We start from the raw sequence: 17,910 nt of genomic DNA, 5'->3' as shown, positions 1-17,910 counted from the left end.
AACTTGGGAGCTAAACAAGTATACTACACTCATCAACAAATGCTTCTTAAATAAATAACGTATTTATCTGTATATATCTCATAGCATTTGTGTATTTTACTCATACTTTCATCATTACTTATTCTTCTAACTACTATACTGTATGCTGTTGGAGGTCAAGAAGAGACAAATGTTTGAGCAAAGAGAGCTTGGGTCTTAGTAAGCAGAGCTGAGTTAGGTCTGCCATTAATTAGCGTTTTAACATTGGGTATTTCATGCCTCTGAACCTCAGTTTGTTTATGTGTAAAATGTAAAGATGATTGAAGGAAATACTGAATGTTTCCGCAGTGCTGACTATAGTGTCCAGCATCTAAGAGATAGTCATTAAAGGGTAGATTTATTATTACCGTTAAGATTCATGTTGGATTCATTTCCTTGTCTCTTGCGTTTTTCAGTGTGTTTCACTGTGTACAATAAGAAATGTATTTTATATTCCAAGCCAGTGGGCACATAACTATGTGTATATGTAATATCCATCTATGTATGTGTGTAATATTTATAATATATATATAATTTTAAAGTAGATAACTATATATAACTTTACATGTAGTTATATACCCATATATAGCTATAAAAATAAAGCAAAGTATTATTTTAAAATATTTCCTTTAGAGTAGTGCTATTCAACCTTTTTTTTTTTCCATTATCACCCCCTAAGGATCCTTTTATAGGCATTTTTTTCCTAATCACCTCCCCCATGAAATCTGAATACCACAGACACATTTATATCTCTTTATATACCTTAAGTATATCTGGGCTTCATACATTTAAAAGGAAGTAGAAAGCATACTTTTTTATTCAGCGTAGGATTAAAAAGGACAAAATAAAAATGTTATAGTGAAAAGTTAAATAAAAATGTAAAAGCTATCAATATTGAGCGTAACATAACTATTTGCTGAGAAATTTTTAAAGTAATTTATTTACTTATAAAAATGGTAATATGTCAAATTACATATGGAAATTAGCAATTTATATAAACTAACAATACAAATATAATAATTTTTAAAACATTCAAAATAATCATGTTCCAGCAAAAGTAAAATAATTTTTTAAAATAACTTTAAAAAATTTTTAAGAGAATTTAACTTCAGCTTCATATGAGAAAACAATGTTTAACCTATATAACTACTAGATATTCATTAGAGGGTATCAGCAATTTTTCTTCTCGGCATATGACATACTAATGTTTTGATTAACATTTAAGCTCAAACATTATTTGAGCTTAAATACACACAATATGATCAATAACTTCCCACCTAGGTATTTATCCAAGAGAAATATAAACGTATTTCCACACCATAACTTGTAGACAGACGTTCATATAAGCTCTTTAGCCTGTAACTGGGAACAAACCCACATCCATCAAAGATGAATGAATAAACAAATTGCAGTATATCCATACAGTGGAATATTACTGAGCAGTCTAAAAGGAATGAACTGTTAATACACACAACAACGTGAATGGATCTCAGAAATGTTAAGCTGAGTGAAAGAAGCTGGACTAAAAAGAATGCATACTGCATGATTCAGTTTGCATGAAACCCTAGAAAAGACAAAGATAATCTAGACTCAGAGAAAGCAGTCAGTAGTTGCCCGAAGATGCAGGGGGTGGGGATTGACTGGGACTGAGCAAAGGGAACATTTTGTGGGTGATGGAAGTGTTCTGTATTTTGAATTTAAAATAGCATTTTGGGACTTGCCTGGTGGTCCACTGCACTCCCAATGCAGGGGTCCTGGGTTCGATCCCTGGTCAGGGAACTAGGTCCCGCATGCTGCAATTAAGAAGTCTGCATGCCGCAACTAAGACCCAGACCAACCTAAATAAATAAATATTTTTTACAAAACAGGTTTTTAAAAAAATAGCATTTTCTTATATGCAAATTATTCCTCAGTAAAATTGATTTTTGAAATGCCAAGAGAAAAAGACCCCTTTCATTAACTATAATTTTGAAATTAGTTGAGGTTCAAAATGGTAGATGTCTTAACATCTTTATGGTGACACTTTAAGTCAAGATTATAATGATTCCTTCGGGGGGAGGGCTTCCCAGCACTCCTTCCTGTGGAGATGAAATCCCGCTCAGTGCTGCCAGGAGGAAGACGAATCATGTCTTTTCCAGACTCTTGGTGTTATGTTTACATTATTATGAGGTTAAATAAGTAACATATCATTCGTTTTACGTTATTTAAGAACAGATATCACTAAGTAATTGAAAGAATCATTCACAAGATGAGTCATTCATAAAATAATTCTTGAGTCTCTAAAAAGGACAAAGAATGTTTCTAGGTTCTGTGCGAGAGGACAGAGATGGGCTTGGTTGCCCCTAACCTCTGCACATTCAGAGTCAAGGGACAACGTGTGTTATGTTGATATTATTATTGTTATTATTTATTTTCCTAAATATTACTGGGCACCAAGCCACTCATGCTCGTAACTAGTGCTGCCAGGTGGTGGCCTTGATGACACACACCACGGAGCACAGAGTGTGCTCGCTGTAGGTGCCTTCTTGGTTTGAAAATTCCTCCTCTGCTCACTAGCCCTTTTGAGTTCTGCTCAGTTCTATAAACTTTTTGTGACACTTTTTCATCTTTAAAACAAAACAATAAAATGTCACATATAACGTAATACAGTGTAAGATTTAGAACCTATAGTCCTCACAATCTATTCAATAACGTGACACTATATTACATATTAATCTAAGATTATAACACCGTGATAGAACAACAATGATGATGATTATAACATCTAACTCATGAGGGTGTAATGATGTTTATTGTCAGCATTCATGTGAAATATTAGCCCAGTGCCTGACACACAGTAAGCGTTCAATAAACATTGGCTGCTATTTTTACTAACATTTTACAAATGAGAAAATTGAGTCTTAGAAATGTAATTAGCATATACAAAGCTAAAAACTAAAAAAAAAAGTGTCAGAAGGAGATAAAAAGTCAAGTTTTCCTTTTTCTTAACCCTAAGCTCTCCCCCAATAGCATATAGCATTTCTAGTATTTTCAAAACAAAATTCAAGTCTCAATAGCAGCAGCAACAAAAAATACCATAAATTCAGAGGTGGAGGAGAGTATCTCTAACAGAAAGGGTTAGATATCATGTTCATATGGATGTTCTCATAGATTATTCTCTTTTTTCCAATTATTTCCTCTTATATTTTCCTTCAGATTAAATTCCATGAATTTCTATGGCCCCGTTAATGATGGAGACTCTCTTTTTATGGAGGGAGCTGTTTATGATTAAGAAGCAATGCCCAAGATTTTTCTACTTGGTGTTTATTCATTCATGAGTATTTACGTTGAGTCTCCTATGTGCATAGCACTGTGCTAGGAAACGTAGGATTTTTATAAATGGATTATGTAATTTCTTAACTAAAGCAACTTATGTACCAGAGTACAAACATACACAAACAAATCTAATATAATAAGTGTACAATACATTACGCTCTGCTTCATTCAGCCATTCAGCAGACAGTTATTATGTGCCCTCTAGGTACTACTGTTGTGCTAGGCTATAGAGATAGATAGGTTTGCTATTCCAGAAGAAATCCCACAAGTGAGTCAGACATGTAACCTTAGGACTGGAATTGGTGTAGGAGAGGAGGTGACGGTGGATGCATGACTGCAGCAGAATGTGTGATGGAGAGGATCTACAGAAGTTCAGAGAGGTCAGCAGAAGTGCAAACGCCATTCCAGGGATGGGCTTCTTCTCTCTTTCCCTTCCAGTCGCTCAGGAACCACTAAAAGGCACATGTAGGGATGTGATATTTACATCTTATATGATAGAAAGAACAGCCTGGTGGCAATGTAGTACGTGAATTAGAGAAGCAAAACAGGAGTTGGAAAAAGTGGAGAGGAAACTTCTGAAATAATCCAAGAGAGAAATAATAAGAGTGGGTACCAAGGCAGTGGAAGTGGGGATGGAAAGACATTTGAAATATAAGAAAGTATATGACTTGGCAACTGCGTGTGTGGGATGACAAAGGGAGAAGTTGAAGATGAAACTGCATGTATGATATTCAAAAAGACGGGGGGAATACCTGTTCACGGGAAGAATGGGTTTGTAAAGGAGAACTTAGTATTTACGTGGGCACTTTGAGTTTTTGCAGCATCTCTGAGAAATCAGAGTGGAATGTTCAGCAGACAGTGGATCTGGGGCTGGGGAGACACTGGGGTGGGGGGGCATGCCCATTGGGTAGCTGCCAATAGGTAACTGGCACTTAGAGCGATTGGAAGAAATTAAACCAGCCAAGGAAAATATGGGACATAAGCAGGGAAGAGGGGCAGCAGATGACACCATGGGGAGTATGAATGTTTCGGAAACTCGGAGAAATCATAGACTAGCATGAGACTGAGAGAGACCAATCAGAAAATTTAGGCATAAAAACTGGGCGAGAAATATATTACCAAATCCAAAAGATATTGCAAAAAGCCAACAAGAGTTGAAGGAAAGAAGTGGTGAGAGGATCAAATATCAGAAAAAGCTTAAGAATGGTTAGGACTGACTCCATGACCCGAAGGACGTGATACAGAGATAACATATGCATTTATTAATGACCTACTATGTGCTAAGCGCAGAGAGAGAGGGTGATAAAGAAAGAGGGTAAGCAAGAGAGTGAGAGAGAAAGTCTCAATTACGCATGAGAAGCTGAATCAGAGGGATCAAGTAACTTTCCCCAGTGTCACACAACTAAAAATGTAGGAAAGCAGAGATTCCAACTAAATTAGGAGCCAATTCATCCCTTTGGGGGTGCAGTCATTACTGCATTTTTAACTTCTTGAAATTAAAAACAATAACTTCAAGCATACAGTAAAGGACAAAAAATGACATCTTTCTGCCCCAATTCAAAATTTAACAAACATTTTGTCATATTCACTTAAGATACAACCCAAAGCCCCAGTCACCGTTCTTCATCCTTGATTCCCAGAAGTAACCACTACGCAGAAATTGTACTATTCTCATTCGTGCTTTGCTCTTTTTATAGCAGGTGGATGTATTAACATACGACGAGAGATTATAGGGTACACCTTTGTGTGTTTAAATTTTTGTGTTAAAATTGGGCCATTAGTTTTTGTCTCAACAGTATGTTTTATCGATGTAATCATATTGATTTCTGTAGGCCTGGTTTGTTCATTAAACAGCTGTAGAGTATTCCATTGGATGGATAGATAGATAGATAGATACAGATAGAGAGAGAGTTTTTTCATGATTATTCTATGACATTATACTATAGGGAAGGCAATATTCAAGCATTAGGAAAAGAATAAAATCAAAGGAGAGAGATGTCACATTTGAGAGCCAAGTGCCTTGCAGTTAATTTTACCCACTGGTAAATTTATTGGTTAGCCAATTGGTTATCATGAACAATGTTCCTAAAGGTATCCTAAAGAAAATAACACATTCTGGGGCCAATGAACAGAATCGAGTAATTTAACTGGATTTAAATCTGTAAAAGCAGTAGAGAGAAATTACAAAGGCAATGCTGAGACTATGATTCTGGAGCTTTGAGCACAGCCTGCGGTGTTTTGCCTCTTTACAGGTATTGGGGAAGCATAGGGAGTTCTGTGAGTAGAGAAATGACAAGACATTGCTCACCATGGCCAAGGTACCTTGAGTTGTTTTAATGGTTAATAAAGATAGAGGATATGTATTATTTCAGCCTGATAAAGAGGCTGTATCATGGGGGAGAGTCATGTTATGGTGAGAAAGACAAAAAGGAAGGGTGAAGAAAGGTGCAAAAATTGACAAATCTAGCCTGAAGGCTAATTTGTGAGTTTGTTTACTGCCTTTATTTCTTTTACAAATGTGTTAACAATGTTTACTAAGATACTCAGTAAAGCATACCTGCTTCTAAGAAGTTACAGTTACTCAGGTTTATTAGGGAAACTTCATTCTTGTGACAGTTCATCTGTTCAACAAACAGAGTAGATTTACAGCCACGAAAACCTTTGATTTAGAATCTGGGTGTCTTTGGACTGTTCATCTATTACAATGGATCCTTAGTCCTAATGCTTAGAAACTTGAATATCCATGAGTTTTTCTTTTTCCCCTTTTAATTTTTTATTATTTCCCTTTTGATTTCAAGATTGTACATTGTTGCTTTACACAAAATAGAGATAAACAGAATAGCATGTTGATTTTAATAAACTATTTCAGAGCAGAAATGTGAAGGTAATTTACCTGCCAATTAAACTGTGACATAGTCTAGCACCAGTTGATCAGAAACCACCCTTTTTTTCAGCATTTTAAAACATGAATTTTTATTCTTCCCTGAAAATATCCTCTTTGCAGGTCAAGCCCTAGGTTCATATGCAATTATTTTTGAAATCTTAATTCATATGTCTATTCATCCTCTTTCCTACAAAGCTCATCATCTAAATATTGTCAAACACCTTCAAATGAGCACCTATGATATGAACTCAGGTAAGAGATTCCAGACCCTGAAGCATATTTTTTTCCAAAAGGAAGCCAGCCATGCTGTAGAGTGTGCCTGTCTTTGGGCTGTCTGTTTCTGCTTTCTAAAAGTTAATAATGGAGAGCACAGCATCCCTGTGGCTTGCTGATTGACTGGTAGAAATGACAGCAAAATGTATATGACTGAGAAGATTTCATCAGTACGTCCTCTGCGCTAGGCTGTTTCTGTAATGTTACCCATAGGTAGGGGCTATTAGATCAAAGATTTTGTGACATTTAATGTCAAGTTTACCCAGATCACATTGATGATTATTTTTAATAAATGTCCATATTATTAGACCACATCTACCAATCATCTTCTAAAAAATCTATAGACTTTTTTAGAAATTTTAGGTTTATAGAAACACTGAGCAAGAAGCCATTGCTCTCGCCCAACTAGTTCCCCTATTATTAGCATCTTTTTTTTTTAAATAGGTCTTTATTGGAGTATAATTAGTGTGGTACCTCTGATACCATTGGTGAGCCAATACTGATACATTATCAACTAAAATCCATAGTTTACTTTAGTATCTTTTTGTTGCACATTATATGGATTTTGACAAATGCATAATGACAGGTATCCACCGTTATATTGTCTTACAGAGTGTTTCACTGCCCTCATAACCCCTGTTCAGCCCTACTTCCCTTCCCCGAAACACTGCCCTCAACCAGTCATTTTGATGTCGTAGCGACACTCTCATGCCCTCAACACCTGTTGTCATTGTTTTGGTTTTGCTTTTTTGTTGAGATGTGACTGTGATGAGATGATGAGACCAGTGGCTATTGAAGGACATTTTTACTGAATTCCTGGTTACTATTTTATCATTTCTCTGTTCTGATTCTGTTAGTTCGAGTTAAATATAGCAATAAAAACTGACAAACTGACCAATAGAGTAACTGCTAGATTTCCATTGTTTCAACCTACCGTACCTCTCTCAACCTTGTATATCCAACCAAATCCAAAATGTTTAAAAGTTTAAAAAAGGAAACCACCTAGGCTTCTAGACTTCTCCCAGCCTCCTGTGCTGCTGTGCTCCGGTTCTAGTGACCATCCAACTCAAAAACAAGCACTCCTGCACACAGCTAGCCAAGCAGTGACTACACGGCATAACCCGTGCTTTATACCCAAGTCTTAGATGGTAGCTGGGTGGTTGTATATAGCAGGTTACTGCTTTAAAACAATCATTTATATTCGCACAAAAAGTGAAAGATTAGATTTCTAAGCCCACTTTTTATACTAATGCAATGATTGTATTAGCCTTTCACTTATTAAGTCTAGAAAAATTAGTAAAACTATGGATTTTCATTAATCAGACATAATTACTATTTTTTTTTATATCTTAACAAACCCAACTCCATCCACTGTTCTTCCAGTCACAAGCAAAATAGTAACATAAGCAGACGTAAGCACAAATGAGCATGAAATCAAAAAAAATCAATACCAGGTATGATAAATATATGCGTTTTATTTAGATGTATTTCTGTTAAACATGTTCCTTTTTAAAGACAATTTATATAGAGCCTTTAAAATGACTATAATTCTGATTTCTACCCATAGTACTGAAGAAGCTACTTAGTAACATTCACTTTCAAGGCCATTTTTACTTAACCACTTTTCATTTGATATTTACCACTCTTGCAAAAATATAAGCAAATCAACATCTGTGTAGATTGCTGAGTGTATTCAAGGGCCACGCATGATGAACTCAAGATGAACACAGCAATTCAAAGACTTTTGGAATAAAATTGTTGAAACCAGGGCGCTGGTTTTGCCCAGGGCTCTGTGGCTCTGATAACGAGAGAATATATTTGCCCCCCCACCTCCTATGCTGAGAGCAATCTTGAGCAAAAAGGGTCTGGATTGATATTAACCCATAATGTATTACAGGTCTGAGTGATGTTGATCATAGTGGGCGAAATTCAAACGACATCAGCAGTTGGCCGTTAGGAAATCAAAACCCTATTTTGATTTTTTTCAAAATTAATCATGTAGTCAGAATTCCCCTTACGGTTTTCACAGTGGAGTACAAGAACATCTTATTGAATGTCCAACTGAATGACGTAAAGCTCCTTGGAGCTCATAGTACATGCTTTCAAACTAATATTACTGGATCACACACCACTTTTAACAAGACTTAGCAAAGGATAGCTATTTGAAGAACACACCTGTGGACTATAGATGCCACGTGATCAGCAGAATTTTAATCTGCTGGGATGTTGTAAAGATACCTTATTAAAAGAGCTTCCAATGAGATTAATTGATTAACAGCACAGTTCATCTCCATAGAAAGAATTTGCTTTTTAAAGAAGTCATTGAGTGCTACAAGTTGAATTAGTATTCAATTAACGTCAACATTCATTTTGAGCAACCTGTGAAATATTTTTAAAGAGATACTTAGTAAATTATATCAATAAGCATTTTAATATAAATCAAGATGCAGTTCATTTTTTCCACTTAGAAATATATTACCAAGATGATAGTTATTTGAAAAAGAATAACATTTCAGCTCAGCTCTAACTAATGCCAAATAAAGGTGGTAGTATGTCTTCATTCCTTAAATATTGATTTGGAGAGTCAGGGAATTTCAAGTATATAAAAACCCGAGTGGCAAAAAGTAGAGATGAGAGTCCAAAACATAGGATGCACAAAATAGCCTACTACAATGTTCAGTGCACAAGAGCTAGTAATTATTACCCAGTGTGTAGAATTTAACCTAACACATTTTGGAGCAGATTAATCTTTTAGCATTTCGAAAGGAAGGTCAATGGCAAAATAAGATTGATTTGATCATTAAATTTGTTGTTCTCTAACACACAAACCGTTAAATTTTTGTTCCCCGGTTTTTTGGGGTTTTTTTGGTAACGCTATTTATTTATTTATTTATTTATTGGCTGTGTTGAGTCTTTGTTGCTGCGCGCGGGCTTTCTCTAGTTGCGGCGAGCGGGGGCCACTCTTCATCGCGGTGCGTGGGCCTCTCACTATCACTGCCTCTGTTGTTGCGGAGCACAGGCTCCAGACGCGCAGGCTTAGTAGTTGTGGCTCACGGGCCAAGTTGCTCCGCAGCATGTGGGATCTTCCCAGACCAGGGCTCGAACCCGTGTCCCCTGCATTGGCAGGCAGATTCTCAACCACCGCACCACCAGGGAAGCCCTGTTCCCCGGTTTTAATTAGCAAAAAGCAATAGCTACCAAACCAGCCAAGTGAAGTTTTGAAACAATTAATGAAGTAATTCTTAGAAAAGCATCTTTATCCTCCATACAAATGATAAACAGGGTTGTGGATGTGTTAGTGTGTGTAGGGATGGGAAAGGAAAAGTAGGAAAGTTAACCTATTTACATATGATTCTCAACATAAATTACTTCACAAATAATGGCACAATGTTCTGCTTTTCTATGCAAACAAAATGTGTCTTTGAATCAATAGGTTTTATAAACACAGTATACAAGATAACTAATTTATAAAATTTTAAAATATGTTTACACACATTAATATTCAGAACTCAAAGAGAAATTTCAGTAGGATAAAAAAGCTTTGGAAATTAAGATGTGTAGAAGGTAAGTAAATTGTGCTAAATCTTCTATCCACCATGAAAACATTTCCTTTCATTCTAACATAACAGTATTTTGGAAATTGTGTCTCCCATCTTTTCACATGAGAAGGTTTAAACACTTAGAAGATGCTATTCACTTTTAGAGCAGGGAACTTGAAGTAATTATAAAAATATATTCTATCCAAATATGCTTTTTTACTGAAGTATAGTCAAATATATGTTTCTTTAATTAAGTCGTATCTTACCAGGATTCCAAATTTCAGCATTGAATTGTGTGTTAACACTGATGAGTAGAAGTTTTTTTTTTATTTTTGGCAAACCTTCTGAAGCTATAGTTTTCTAGAAATTTAAGTTTTAAGAATATTAGAAATTAAAATATTTAATTCACTTTGAGCAAACCATAATTAGTTGGCAATAAAAGTTTATGCTGGCAAAACATTTCAGGTATAACACAATTGAAAGTGTTATTCTGAAGGCCGTATTTTTATCATGAACATTCAAAAGCAAAAGAACTATGAAATCACTATTTAATTCTATAAAACTAGGCAAGGCACCTTCTTGTTTTTTATGACACTTCCAGAAATGTCATTTCCTACATTCATTTCTACACACAGTCCATACTTTTGAATTCATACTTCTGAAGATATGAAATATTAGAGAGAAAACTATATTTTTCCTCACTACATAAGAGAGAGGAAATTGGCTTTGCTTCATACCTGTTTGGGATAAGCAACTTTGCATACATATTTATACTTAAACACAGACACGTTATCACATACTCCTGCAGTTGAAGATTTTATCCTTCACCAACCTCCCTTAGGCTAGTGATGGAGATTATGCTTGACACTTCCCATTTAAATAGCTTAGATGTGTTTTGTCTACTTTAATGACTGTAACTAAAACAAATACATCTGGCGTTGCAACCATCTATACACAAACGCACATACACCACACATGTGGGAGACAGGGAGGTTGTGTGGGGGGGTTGTATATGCATATTTATACACACGTTTCTGTCCGTGCACATTACATACATTTCAAAAATATTTATATGCATATATATATATATAATTGAAATAAAGTTGCAGAAAACATTCTTTACCACGTGCACTCTAGTAGTTCATATTTTATTATATGCTATTCTTTTATATTTTAAAAATGCATTTCCCAGCCCATATAATTGAGCTCAAGATCCACTAATGGGTTGCTGCTAACAGCTGGAAAAACACTGGCTTAAGTTACGGCAGTATAAATCACATATTGGCAAAATTAAAGATGCTTTTCTACTGCGACCAGAACAGCTCTGTACCCACCTGATACCAACATGGTATCAGGAATGTATTACTTAAACGACATATACGTCAATGTTGGGACAGCGTAGCCAGAATGGTTTCATCATCGTTGATAGACAGAAGAGTGACTTGAGTTTCGTGAGCCAGGATTAATTGCATTGCTGTTATACACTTACACATAACTGCTTCTTATTTGATGGAAGGCTGCTAAAGTTTTGGGTAGGATGTAAATTTTAAAACACAATGATACTATTTTGGCAAATTGATAAATACTGTCTAGATTTTTTGTGGAACAGAAACATGTTCATGACTTCCCAAGAAAATAATGACAAAAATATGTAATGTGTAGAGATTTGCTCTCAGGGATACCTCAAATTATTAGGAAAGTATAATGTTCTCCAGGAAATATTATTCAGTGAAAAAGCAAGGTCTGGAACAGTGTATAAGGGATGCTATCTTCTGTGTAAAAAAATAAGAAAAAAATACATACATATAGACTTACATCTTTTCTTTGCAAAAAGAAACACTGACGATATAAACCAAAAGCTACGAAAACAGCATGCTGGAGATATGAATCCAAAAGACCTTCTCTGAATATACTTTTTCTCATAATTTTAACTCTGATGATCACATAAATGTTTTCCACTTTCAAAATAATGAGTTGAAAAGAAAAAGCATGTAGTATTTGCAGGATAAAGCAAATATCTCAATATATACTTTTAGCAAAGATGGTTAGAAACCAAGATTTTAATGGAAGTTATTAGTTGCAGTCAAAGGACCAAATTTAAAACCCCAGTAATGTTCAACTGGATTTGGAAATAGCACTATGAACTTTTTTCCCTAAAAATATGTACAGGTATTTCTTGCTTAAGATCAATAACCTATTCCCCCAAATATAATAATGCTCTTCTCCAAAAAAGAGAATTAGGGCTCCCTGAAGGGATGGCTGATCCAGGCATGGGGGAGAAATCGGGCAACATGAGTGTATGGCATCTGTTCATCCCAGAAAGCAGAGAAGCTGGAAAAATAAAGGGGTCATGCCATACAGGCACCAACACGAAGGGGTCCCAGTTAGGCAACAGTGAGACAATTGGCACATCAAAGGAGCATTTGAAGCCCATATGTTCAGATTTTTAGTTAAATAAATAAGGAAGACAGAAGGAGGAAGGGAAGGAAAAACTAGAATAACAACAAAGAACATGGTCTTTGATTCCTTTCTGTGGAGCGAGGAGTGGGAAATCTGTATTAATGGACGCTTTACAGCTATGGGCATCTGTGCTTCAGAAATAAGGCCGTAAAGGTGCATGTATAAGGATGTTTCCTGTAGAACTGTTTGAAAAAACCGTAAATTGGAAGAAACTCCTTTGACTACCAATAGGAGATTAATAAAATAAATAATAGTACATCCATTTATGGACTACGATGCAGCCAGTAAAAACGATGGAGCAAACTTCATGAAGTGACATATGAAGAGGTCCGTAATGTATTGTTTAATGGAAAAAGGAAATTTCAGAGTAGTATAAAAGGCTTTATCCCATTTTTTCATGAAGTAAAACAGTATGTGATTATACAAATAAATGTATTTGCCTTAAAAAGATAGAAATCTGGAATGAATGATATAAGACCATTCCACTAACAGTGGTCACCTCTGGGATTAGAATTTGACAGCACCTGTAGGTGGGAGCAGTTTGAGAGGGAATGTTTGCATTTCATTTTATATATTCTTATGTCATCTTGGTGCTTTTTTACGAGCATTGTTGATTTTGTAACACATAGGTAAGAAAAGAGATGATCCCTTCCATGTAACAATTATTCTCTTGCTTAACCCATCTCTCCCATAGATGCCAGGCTGCAAACAAGACCTGCCCCACAGATTACATATGGAATAATCACATCTGCAGATGCCTGGCTCAGCAAGATTTTATTTTTTCCTCTAATGTTGGAGATGGTAAGCCAAATGCTGTATTAAAGACTAAATGTCTCTATTTTGATTAACAAATATTGTAATATTAAAATCACATGTACAATATTCATTTTCATGCTTTGAAATCACTCACTACCAAATAGGACACTTTCTGCTTTGTATTGGTATTATTTTGAAATTCTTTGTAAAGGAACCTACCTGTGTGTGTGTACAACCCTTTAATGAACAACATGGAAATGAAAACACTTGTAAAGGCTTTTTATTGTTTCCCACCACACCCAGAACCAAGTAAGGGATAGTAAAGATGTCCTGACTGTGTTTGTCTAGACTCTGCAGACGGATTCCATGACATCTGTGGGCCCAACAAGGAGCTGGATGAAGAGACCTGTCAGTGCGTCTGCAGAGGGGGGCTTTGGCCTTCCAGCTGTGGACCCCACAAGGAACTGGACAGAAACTCATGCCAGTGTGTCTGTAAAAACAAACTCTTCCCCAGCTCATGTGCGGCCAACAGAGAATTTGACGAAAACACATGCCAGTGCGTATGTAAAAGAACCTGCCCAAGAAATCAACCCCTAAACCCTGGAAAATGTGCCTGTGAATGTACAGAAACACCACAGAAATGCTTCTTGAAAGGAAAGAAGTTTCAGCATCAAACATGCAGGTAAGAAATCTTCATAAACAGTATTCATTTCTCTTACTGGAAATAGTTTTCTCAACACAAAGCAGTTTTCTCAACCAAGATATTGGTTCTTTGTTAGAATGGAACTAGTTAAGTTCTGGAAGATGAATTCTGATATTTGTAACCAATGCTAAATTTCTGTGAGACTTTGCCCCCCAAAAAATAAGGTGGGAGTCCTGGGAACCAAAACCAGATCCAAGCTCAGAATGCACTAAATCCTTGTTCCAGAGACTAAGGTAGTAGCTCTCCACATGAGTTAGAGAACAGATGCATAGGACAGTCACTTGCGGAGCATTTTCAAAATAGATCCAGGTAGTGCACACCTGCCCCCAACAAAATGATGATGCCATCAGATGTAATTTTGTACAGCTGTTCTAAGTGCAGAAAGTATGCAAGCTTTACAAAGGATAGGATGATACCGTTTACTGTGGAATTGTATCTAGAAATGAAAATAGTTAAGCTAAGTATAATATTTAATGGAATCAGAGAAATAAATTAATACGTTGTTCAGGGTTACTCAAGACATTCCTTAAACCTGATTCTGCTCCCTTCTTCACCAGAAAAAAATGAGTCTCTTGGACTCAGACACTTTCAGTGTTAAGCCCTGAACCTCTTCCTCTTTGATCTGAGAATAAGCGAGACCTGTGCATTTGACGTTTGCTCCCACTCTCCTTCAGCATCTCGCTCCACCAGTCACACCCTCTCCCTTCTATACCTTCAATGTCCTCAACTCTAGTGTTCGTCCCCCTCAATTTTTTCTATTTTATTGGCATCTCACTGCGATTTTGAGCATTCTGTAGCAACCAAGCTCTGTCCTTGTCTTCTGAGTTGCACCAAGACCAGGCATTTGGCATTTGTCTGTTCACCTCTTTCATCTCTCATTTATTCAACCAACTGGAACCTGGTTTATGCCCTAATATTCCACGATCAAGTTCAGTAGACCCTTCATTGTCAAATCCGATGGACAATTTGGTCTTTCTGTAAAACTGTCCTTTCCATAGTTTCTCTGTAGGCTCTCCTCTGTTTTGAGTGAGACAACATTGTGCTTTCCTGGTTGTCCTTTAGGTTCTCTGACCACTTGCTGTCCATCACTGGAGTTCTCACTGGGTTCTCTTTTTCCACCCACTCTTTACAGATGGTGATAACACCCCTTCAACAGATGATTATTCACACAACTTAAAACTTTATTTACACTTATAAATTGTATAACTACAATTTATTTACATTTATTTACAATTTAGTATCTGCATGAATACTTCCATTTATCTACAATTTAGTATCTGCATGAATGTTCATCATTACCTTTATCTTCAGTAAATAAACTATCCTTCTTTTTGATTCTCAAGAGTTTGTATTCCCACTTCAGTTTATCTTTCTGATGATTTGTCCACACTAACATGTTAGCTAGTGCATGAGGAGACTTCCATGAATCTAGGTATCTCATTAATGACTTTTATTTTCTTCCATTATCATTTCAGAAGACCTGATAGGAATCCTTGTTTTTCCTCTTTAGAATATTCTGGGCAATGATATTCCAATTTTACTTGCACATCCTACTCTAATCACCAAAAGGATATTTCAAAAATGCAGAATATAGATACTAAATCTTATTAAAGATCATGAAACCATTTTTTCATATTGAATCCGAGTGAACCCAGTATACATTGAAAAACCTGAAATTTTTGTTTACATAAAACTAACCAGCTGGGCTTCCCTGGTGGCGCAGTGGTTGAGAGTCCGCCTGCCGATGTAGGGGACACGGGTTCGTGTCCCGGTCCGGGAAGATCCCACATGCCGCGGAGCGGCTGGGCCCGTGAGCCATGGCCTCTGAGCCTGCACATCCGGAGCCTGTGCTCCGCAACAGGAGAGGCCACAACAGTGAGAGGCCCGCGTACCGCAAAAAAAAAAAAAAAACTAACCAGCCATATTTGTCTACAGAATTCTTATATTAACTTAGTAGAAAAGATTTCTGTCATTGTATTTCTCCTCATCATATACATTGTTCCTTAATGGCTTTCTATTTACTAACTCTCTCCCCATGTTCATTTTTCTAAGTGTATAATTCCAGGTTTTATGCATATACTGGAGCGAAAAAAAGATAGTTTAATATCTTGAAAATATATATACTCCTCATTTTCTCTTCATATTTATTCCAAAATTGTGGCAGGCAGAGTATACATTCTGTGGTTCACTGCCTCAGTCAGCAACTTACATTGATCATTGAGAATTTTATCTCTTTAGTAAAGGAATACCGGTGGCCTTATAATAATGTAATTGTATTTAGAACTGAAAATAAATAAATAACATTCTAACTAGATATGCTTTCTTTTCTGGAGCAAAAGAAATGCTGTTTCAAAATCACATCTGTAGTTTTTCTGTGGTGCATGTTTGATCTTCAGGTCACCTTGCATTTTTCTTGCATTATATCCATCCCCACTGCCACATGTTACATATACTCATCCTCCAGAAAAATCCTTCAGAGATAGCTCCCATTCACTGGAGCAACAGGGCTGCTGATGTGATTGGCTGCTGGGTCATTTGTCTTTTTGCCACTACTAGAAACTGGACATCTGGGGTAGGAGGAAAGGGACCCTCACAGTGAATACTGTCCCTCCCAGTGCCTTCCCCCAGACCGCACTGTTTTCACATGGAGCCCAGGTGGAGGAGGGAGGCTGAGCCACTCTCGTGCAGCCAGCCAGCTGCCAGTCTAGTCAAGAGTGAGGATGGGGCCCTCACTGTGGACCACAGCCCTGCCAGAACGGCTGGGTTTAATCGCTCCAAAGTCTGGGTTCCAAACGAGTCCCAGAGTCTTGTGAATTCTGCCATGCTTACGTGATCACGCTAAATCGGCAGACCTTAAATATTCACATCCAAAATTTCTGTTTTATGTTACTTTCATCTATGAAGCACAGAGCGCTTCAAAAGAACTAATGCTAACACCACCTCATTCTTCCATTCGTTATTTCTGCAAGCTAGACTCTTTCTTTTTTTTTTTAGGTTTTTCCATTCCTCTTAAATTTGGTAATTCCAGGCACAAACTTTAGCAATTTATAAACTGGAGAACAATTTTATGATAAAATGAGTAACTCTGTTCTAGTTTGAAACTTAGAAAAACACAAAAGTGCATTTGTAGCATAACAAATTCATCTCCTTGGTCTTTAACAAAAGTCTGTCCTTCTTTGTTCCCCTAGTTGTTACAGACGACCGTGTACAAATCGAGTGAAGCATTGTGAGCAGGGACTTTCATTTAGTGAAGAAGTATGTCGCTGTGTCCCTTCATATTGGAAAAGACCACATATGAACTAAGATTGTATCTTTTCTAGTTCGTCATTTTTCTATCGTGGGAAAACGGTGTTGCCATGTTAGAACTATGAGCGCAGAGACTTTGTGGGACTGAACCATGTGGATAATGTTACAGAAATGGACTGGAGCGCATCTGCAAAAGACCTCTTTAAAAGACTGGTTTTCTGTCAATGACCAAACAGCTGAGGTTTTTCTCTTGTGATTTTAAAAAAGAATAATGACTATATAATTTATTTCCACTAAAAATATTGTTTCTGCATCCATTTTTATAGCAATAACAATTGGTAAAGCTCACTGTGATCAATATTTTTATATCATGCAAAATATGTTTAAAATAAAATGAAAATTGTATTATAAGCTGGTAAGTTGAGTCCATTACCATCTTACGCCATCAGCAAAACTTGATATTATGAAAACTGTCATCTCCCCCTGCCCTTTCCCCTTTTCTCTAATTGGATGTCAGATTTTGACTGCTGTGTGATCCTGGAAAAGAAAGTTTCAGAGGGACAGAGGTTGCTATTAATTTTATTTAAATTCATCTCTTAATATATTTAATGAGTAGAAATGTTTGGGCACATGACACTTTTGAATTTATATCCAAATGAATCAATAGAAAACATATCATGCTTAGCATGGTTATGCAGTTGAAAGTTATTCAGTGC

At 36.5% G+C, this 17,910-nt stretch overlaps 1 protein-coding gene across 1 annotated transcript in view; it reads left to right on the top strand.

Annotated features, from left to right (window-relative positions):
* The window catches only part of VEGFC (vascular endothelial growth factor C), a 77,591-nt gene extending 59,986 nt beyond the window's left edge, over positions 1–17,605 (top strand). The window contains exons 5-7 of the mRNA XM_024744956.1: positions 13,184–13,290; positions 13,594–13,927; positions 17,137–17,605. Coding sequence (XP_024600724.1) covers positions 13,184–13,290; positions 13,594–13,927; positions 17,137–17,251 — 556 coding nt within the window. The 3' untranslated portion in view covers positions 17,252–17,605. The remainder of the gene's footprint in view (positions 1–13,183; positions 13,291–13,593; positions 13,928–17,136) is intronic.
* The last annotated feature ends 305 nt before the right edge of the window (positions 17,606–17,910 follow it).

Source organism: Neophocaena asiaeorientalis, unplaced genomic scaffold (assembly GCF_003031525.2).
Source record: "Neophocaena asiaeorientalis asiaeorientalis breed wild unplaced genomic scaffold, Neophocaena_asiaeorientalis_V1.1 scaffold267, whole genome shotgun sequence".
Taxonomy (NCBI): Eukaryota; Metazoa; Chordata; class Mammalia; order Artiodactyla; family Phocoenidae; genus Neophocaena; species Neophocaena asiaeorientalis.
The sequence above is the reverse complement of the archived record's forward strand: the minus strand, read 5'-3'. Positions and strand labels throughout refer to the sequence as shown.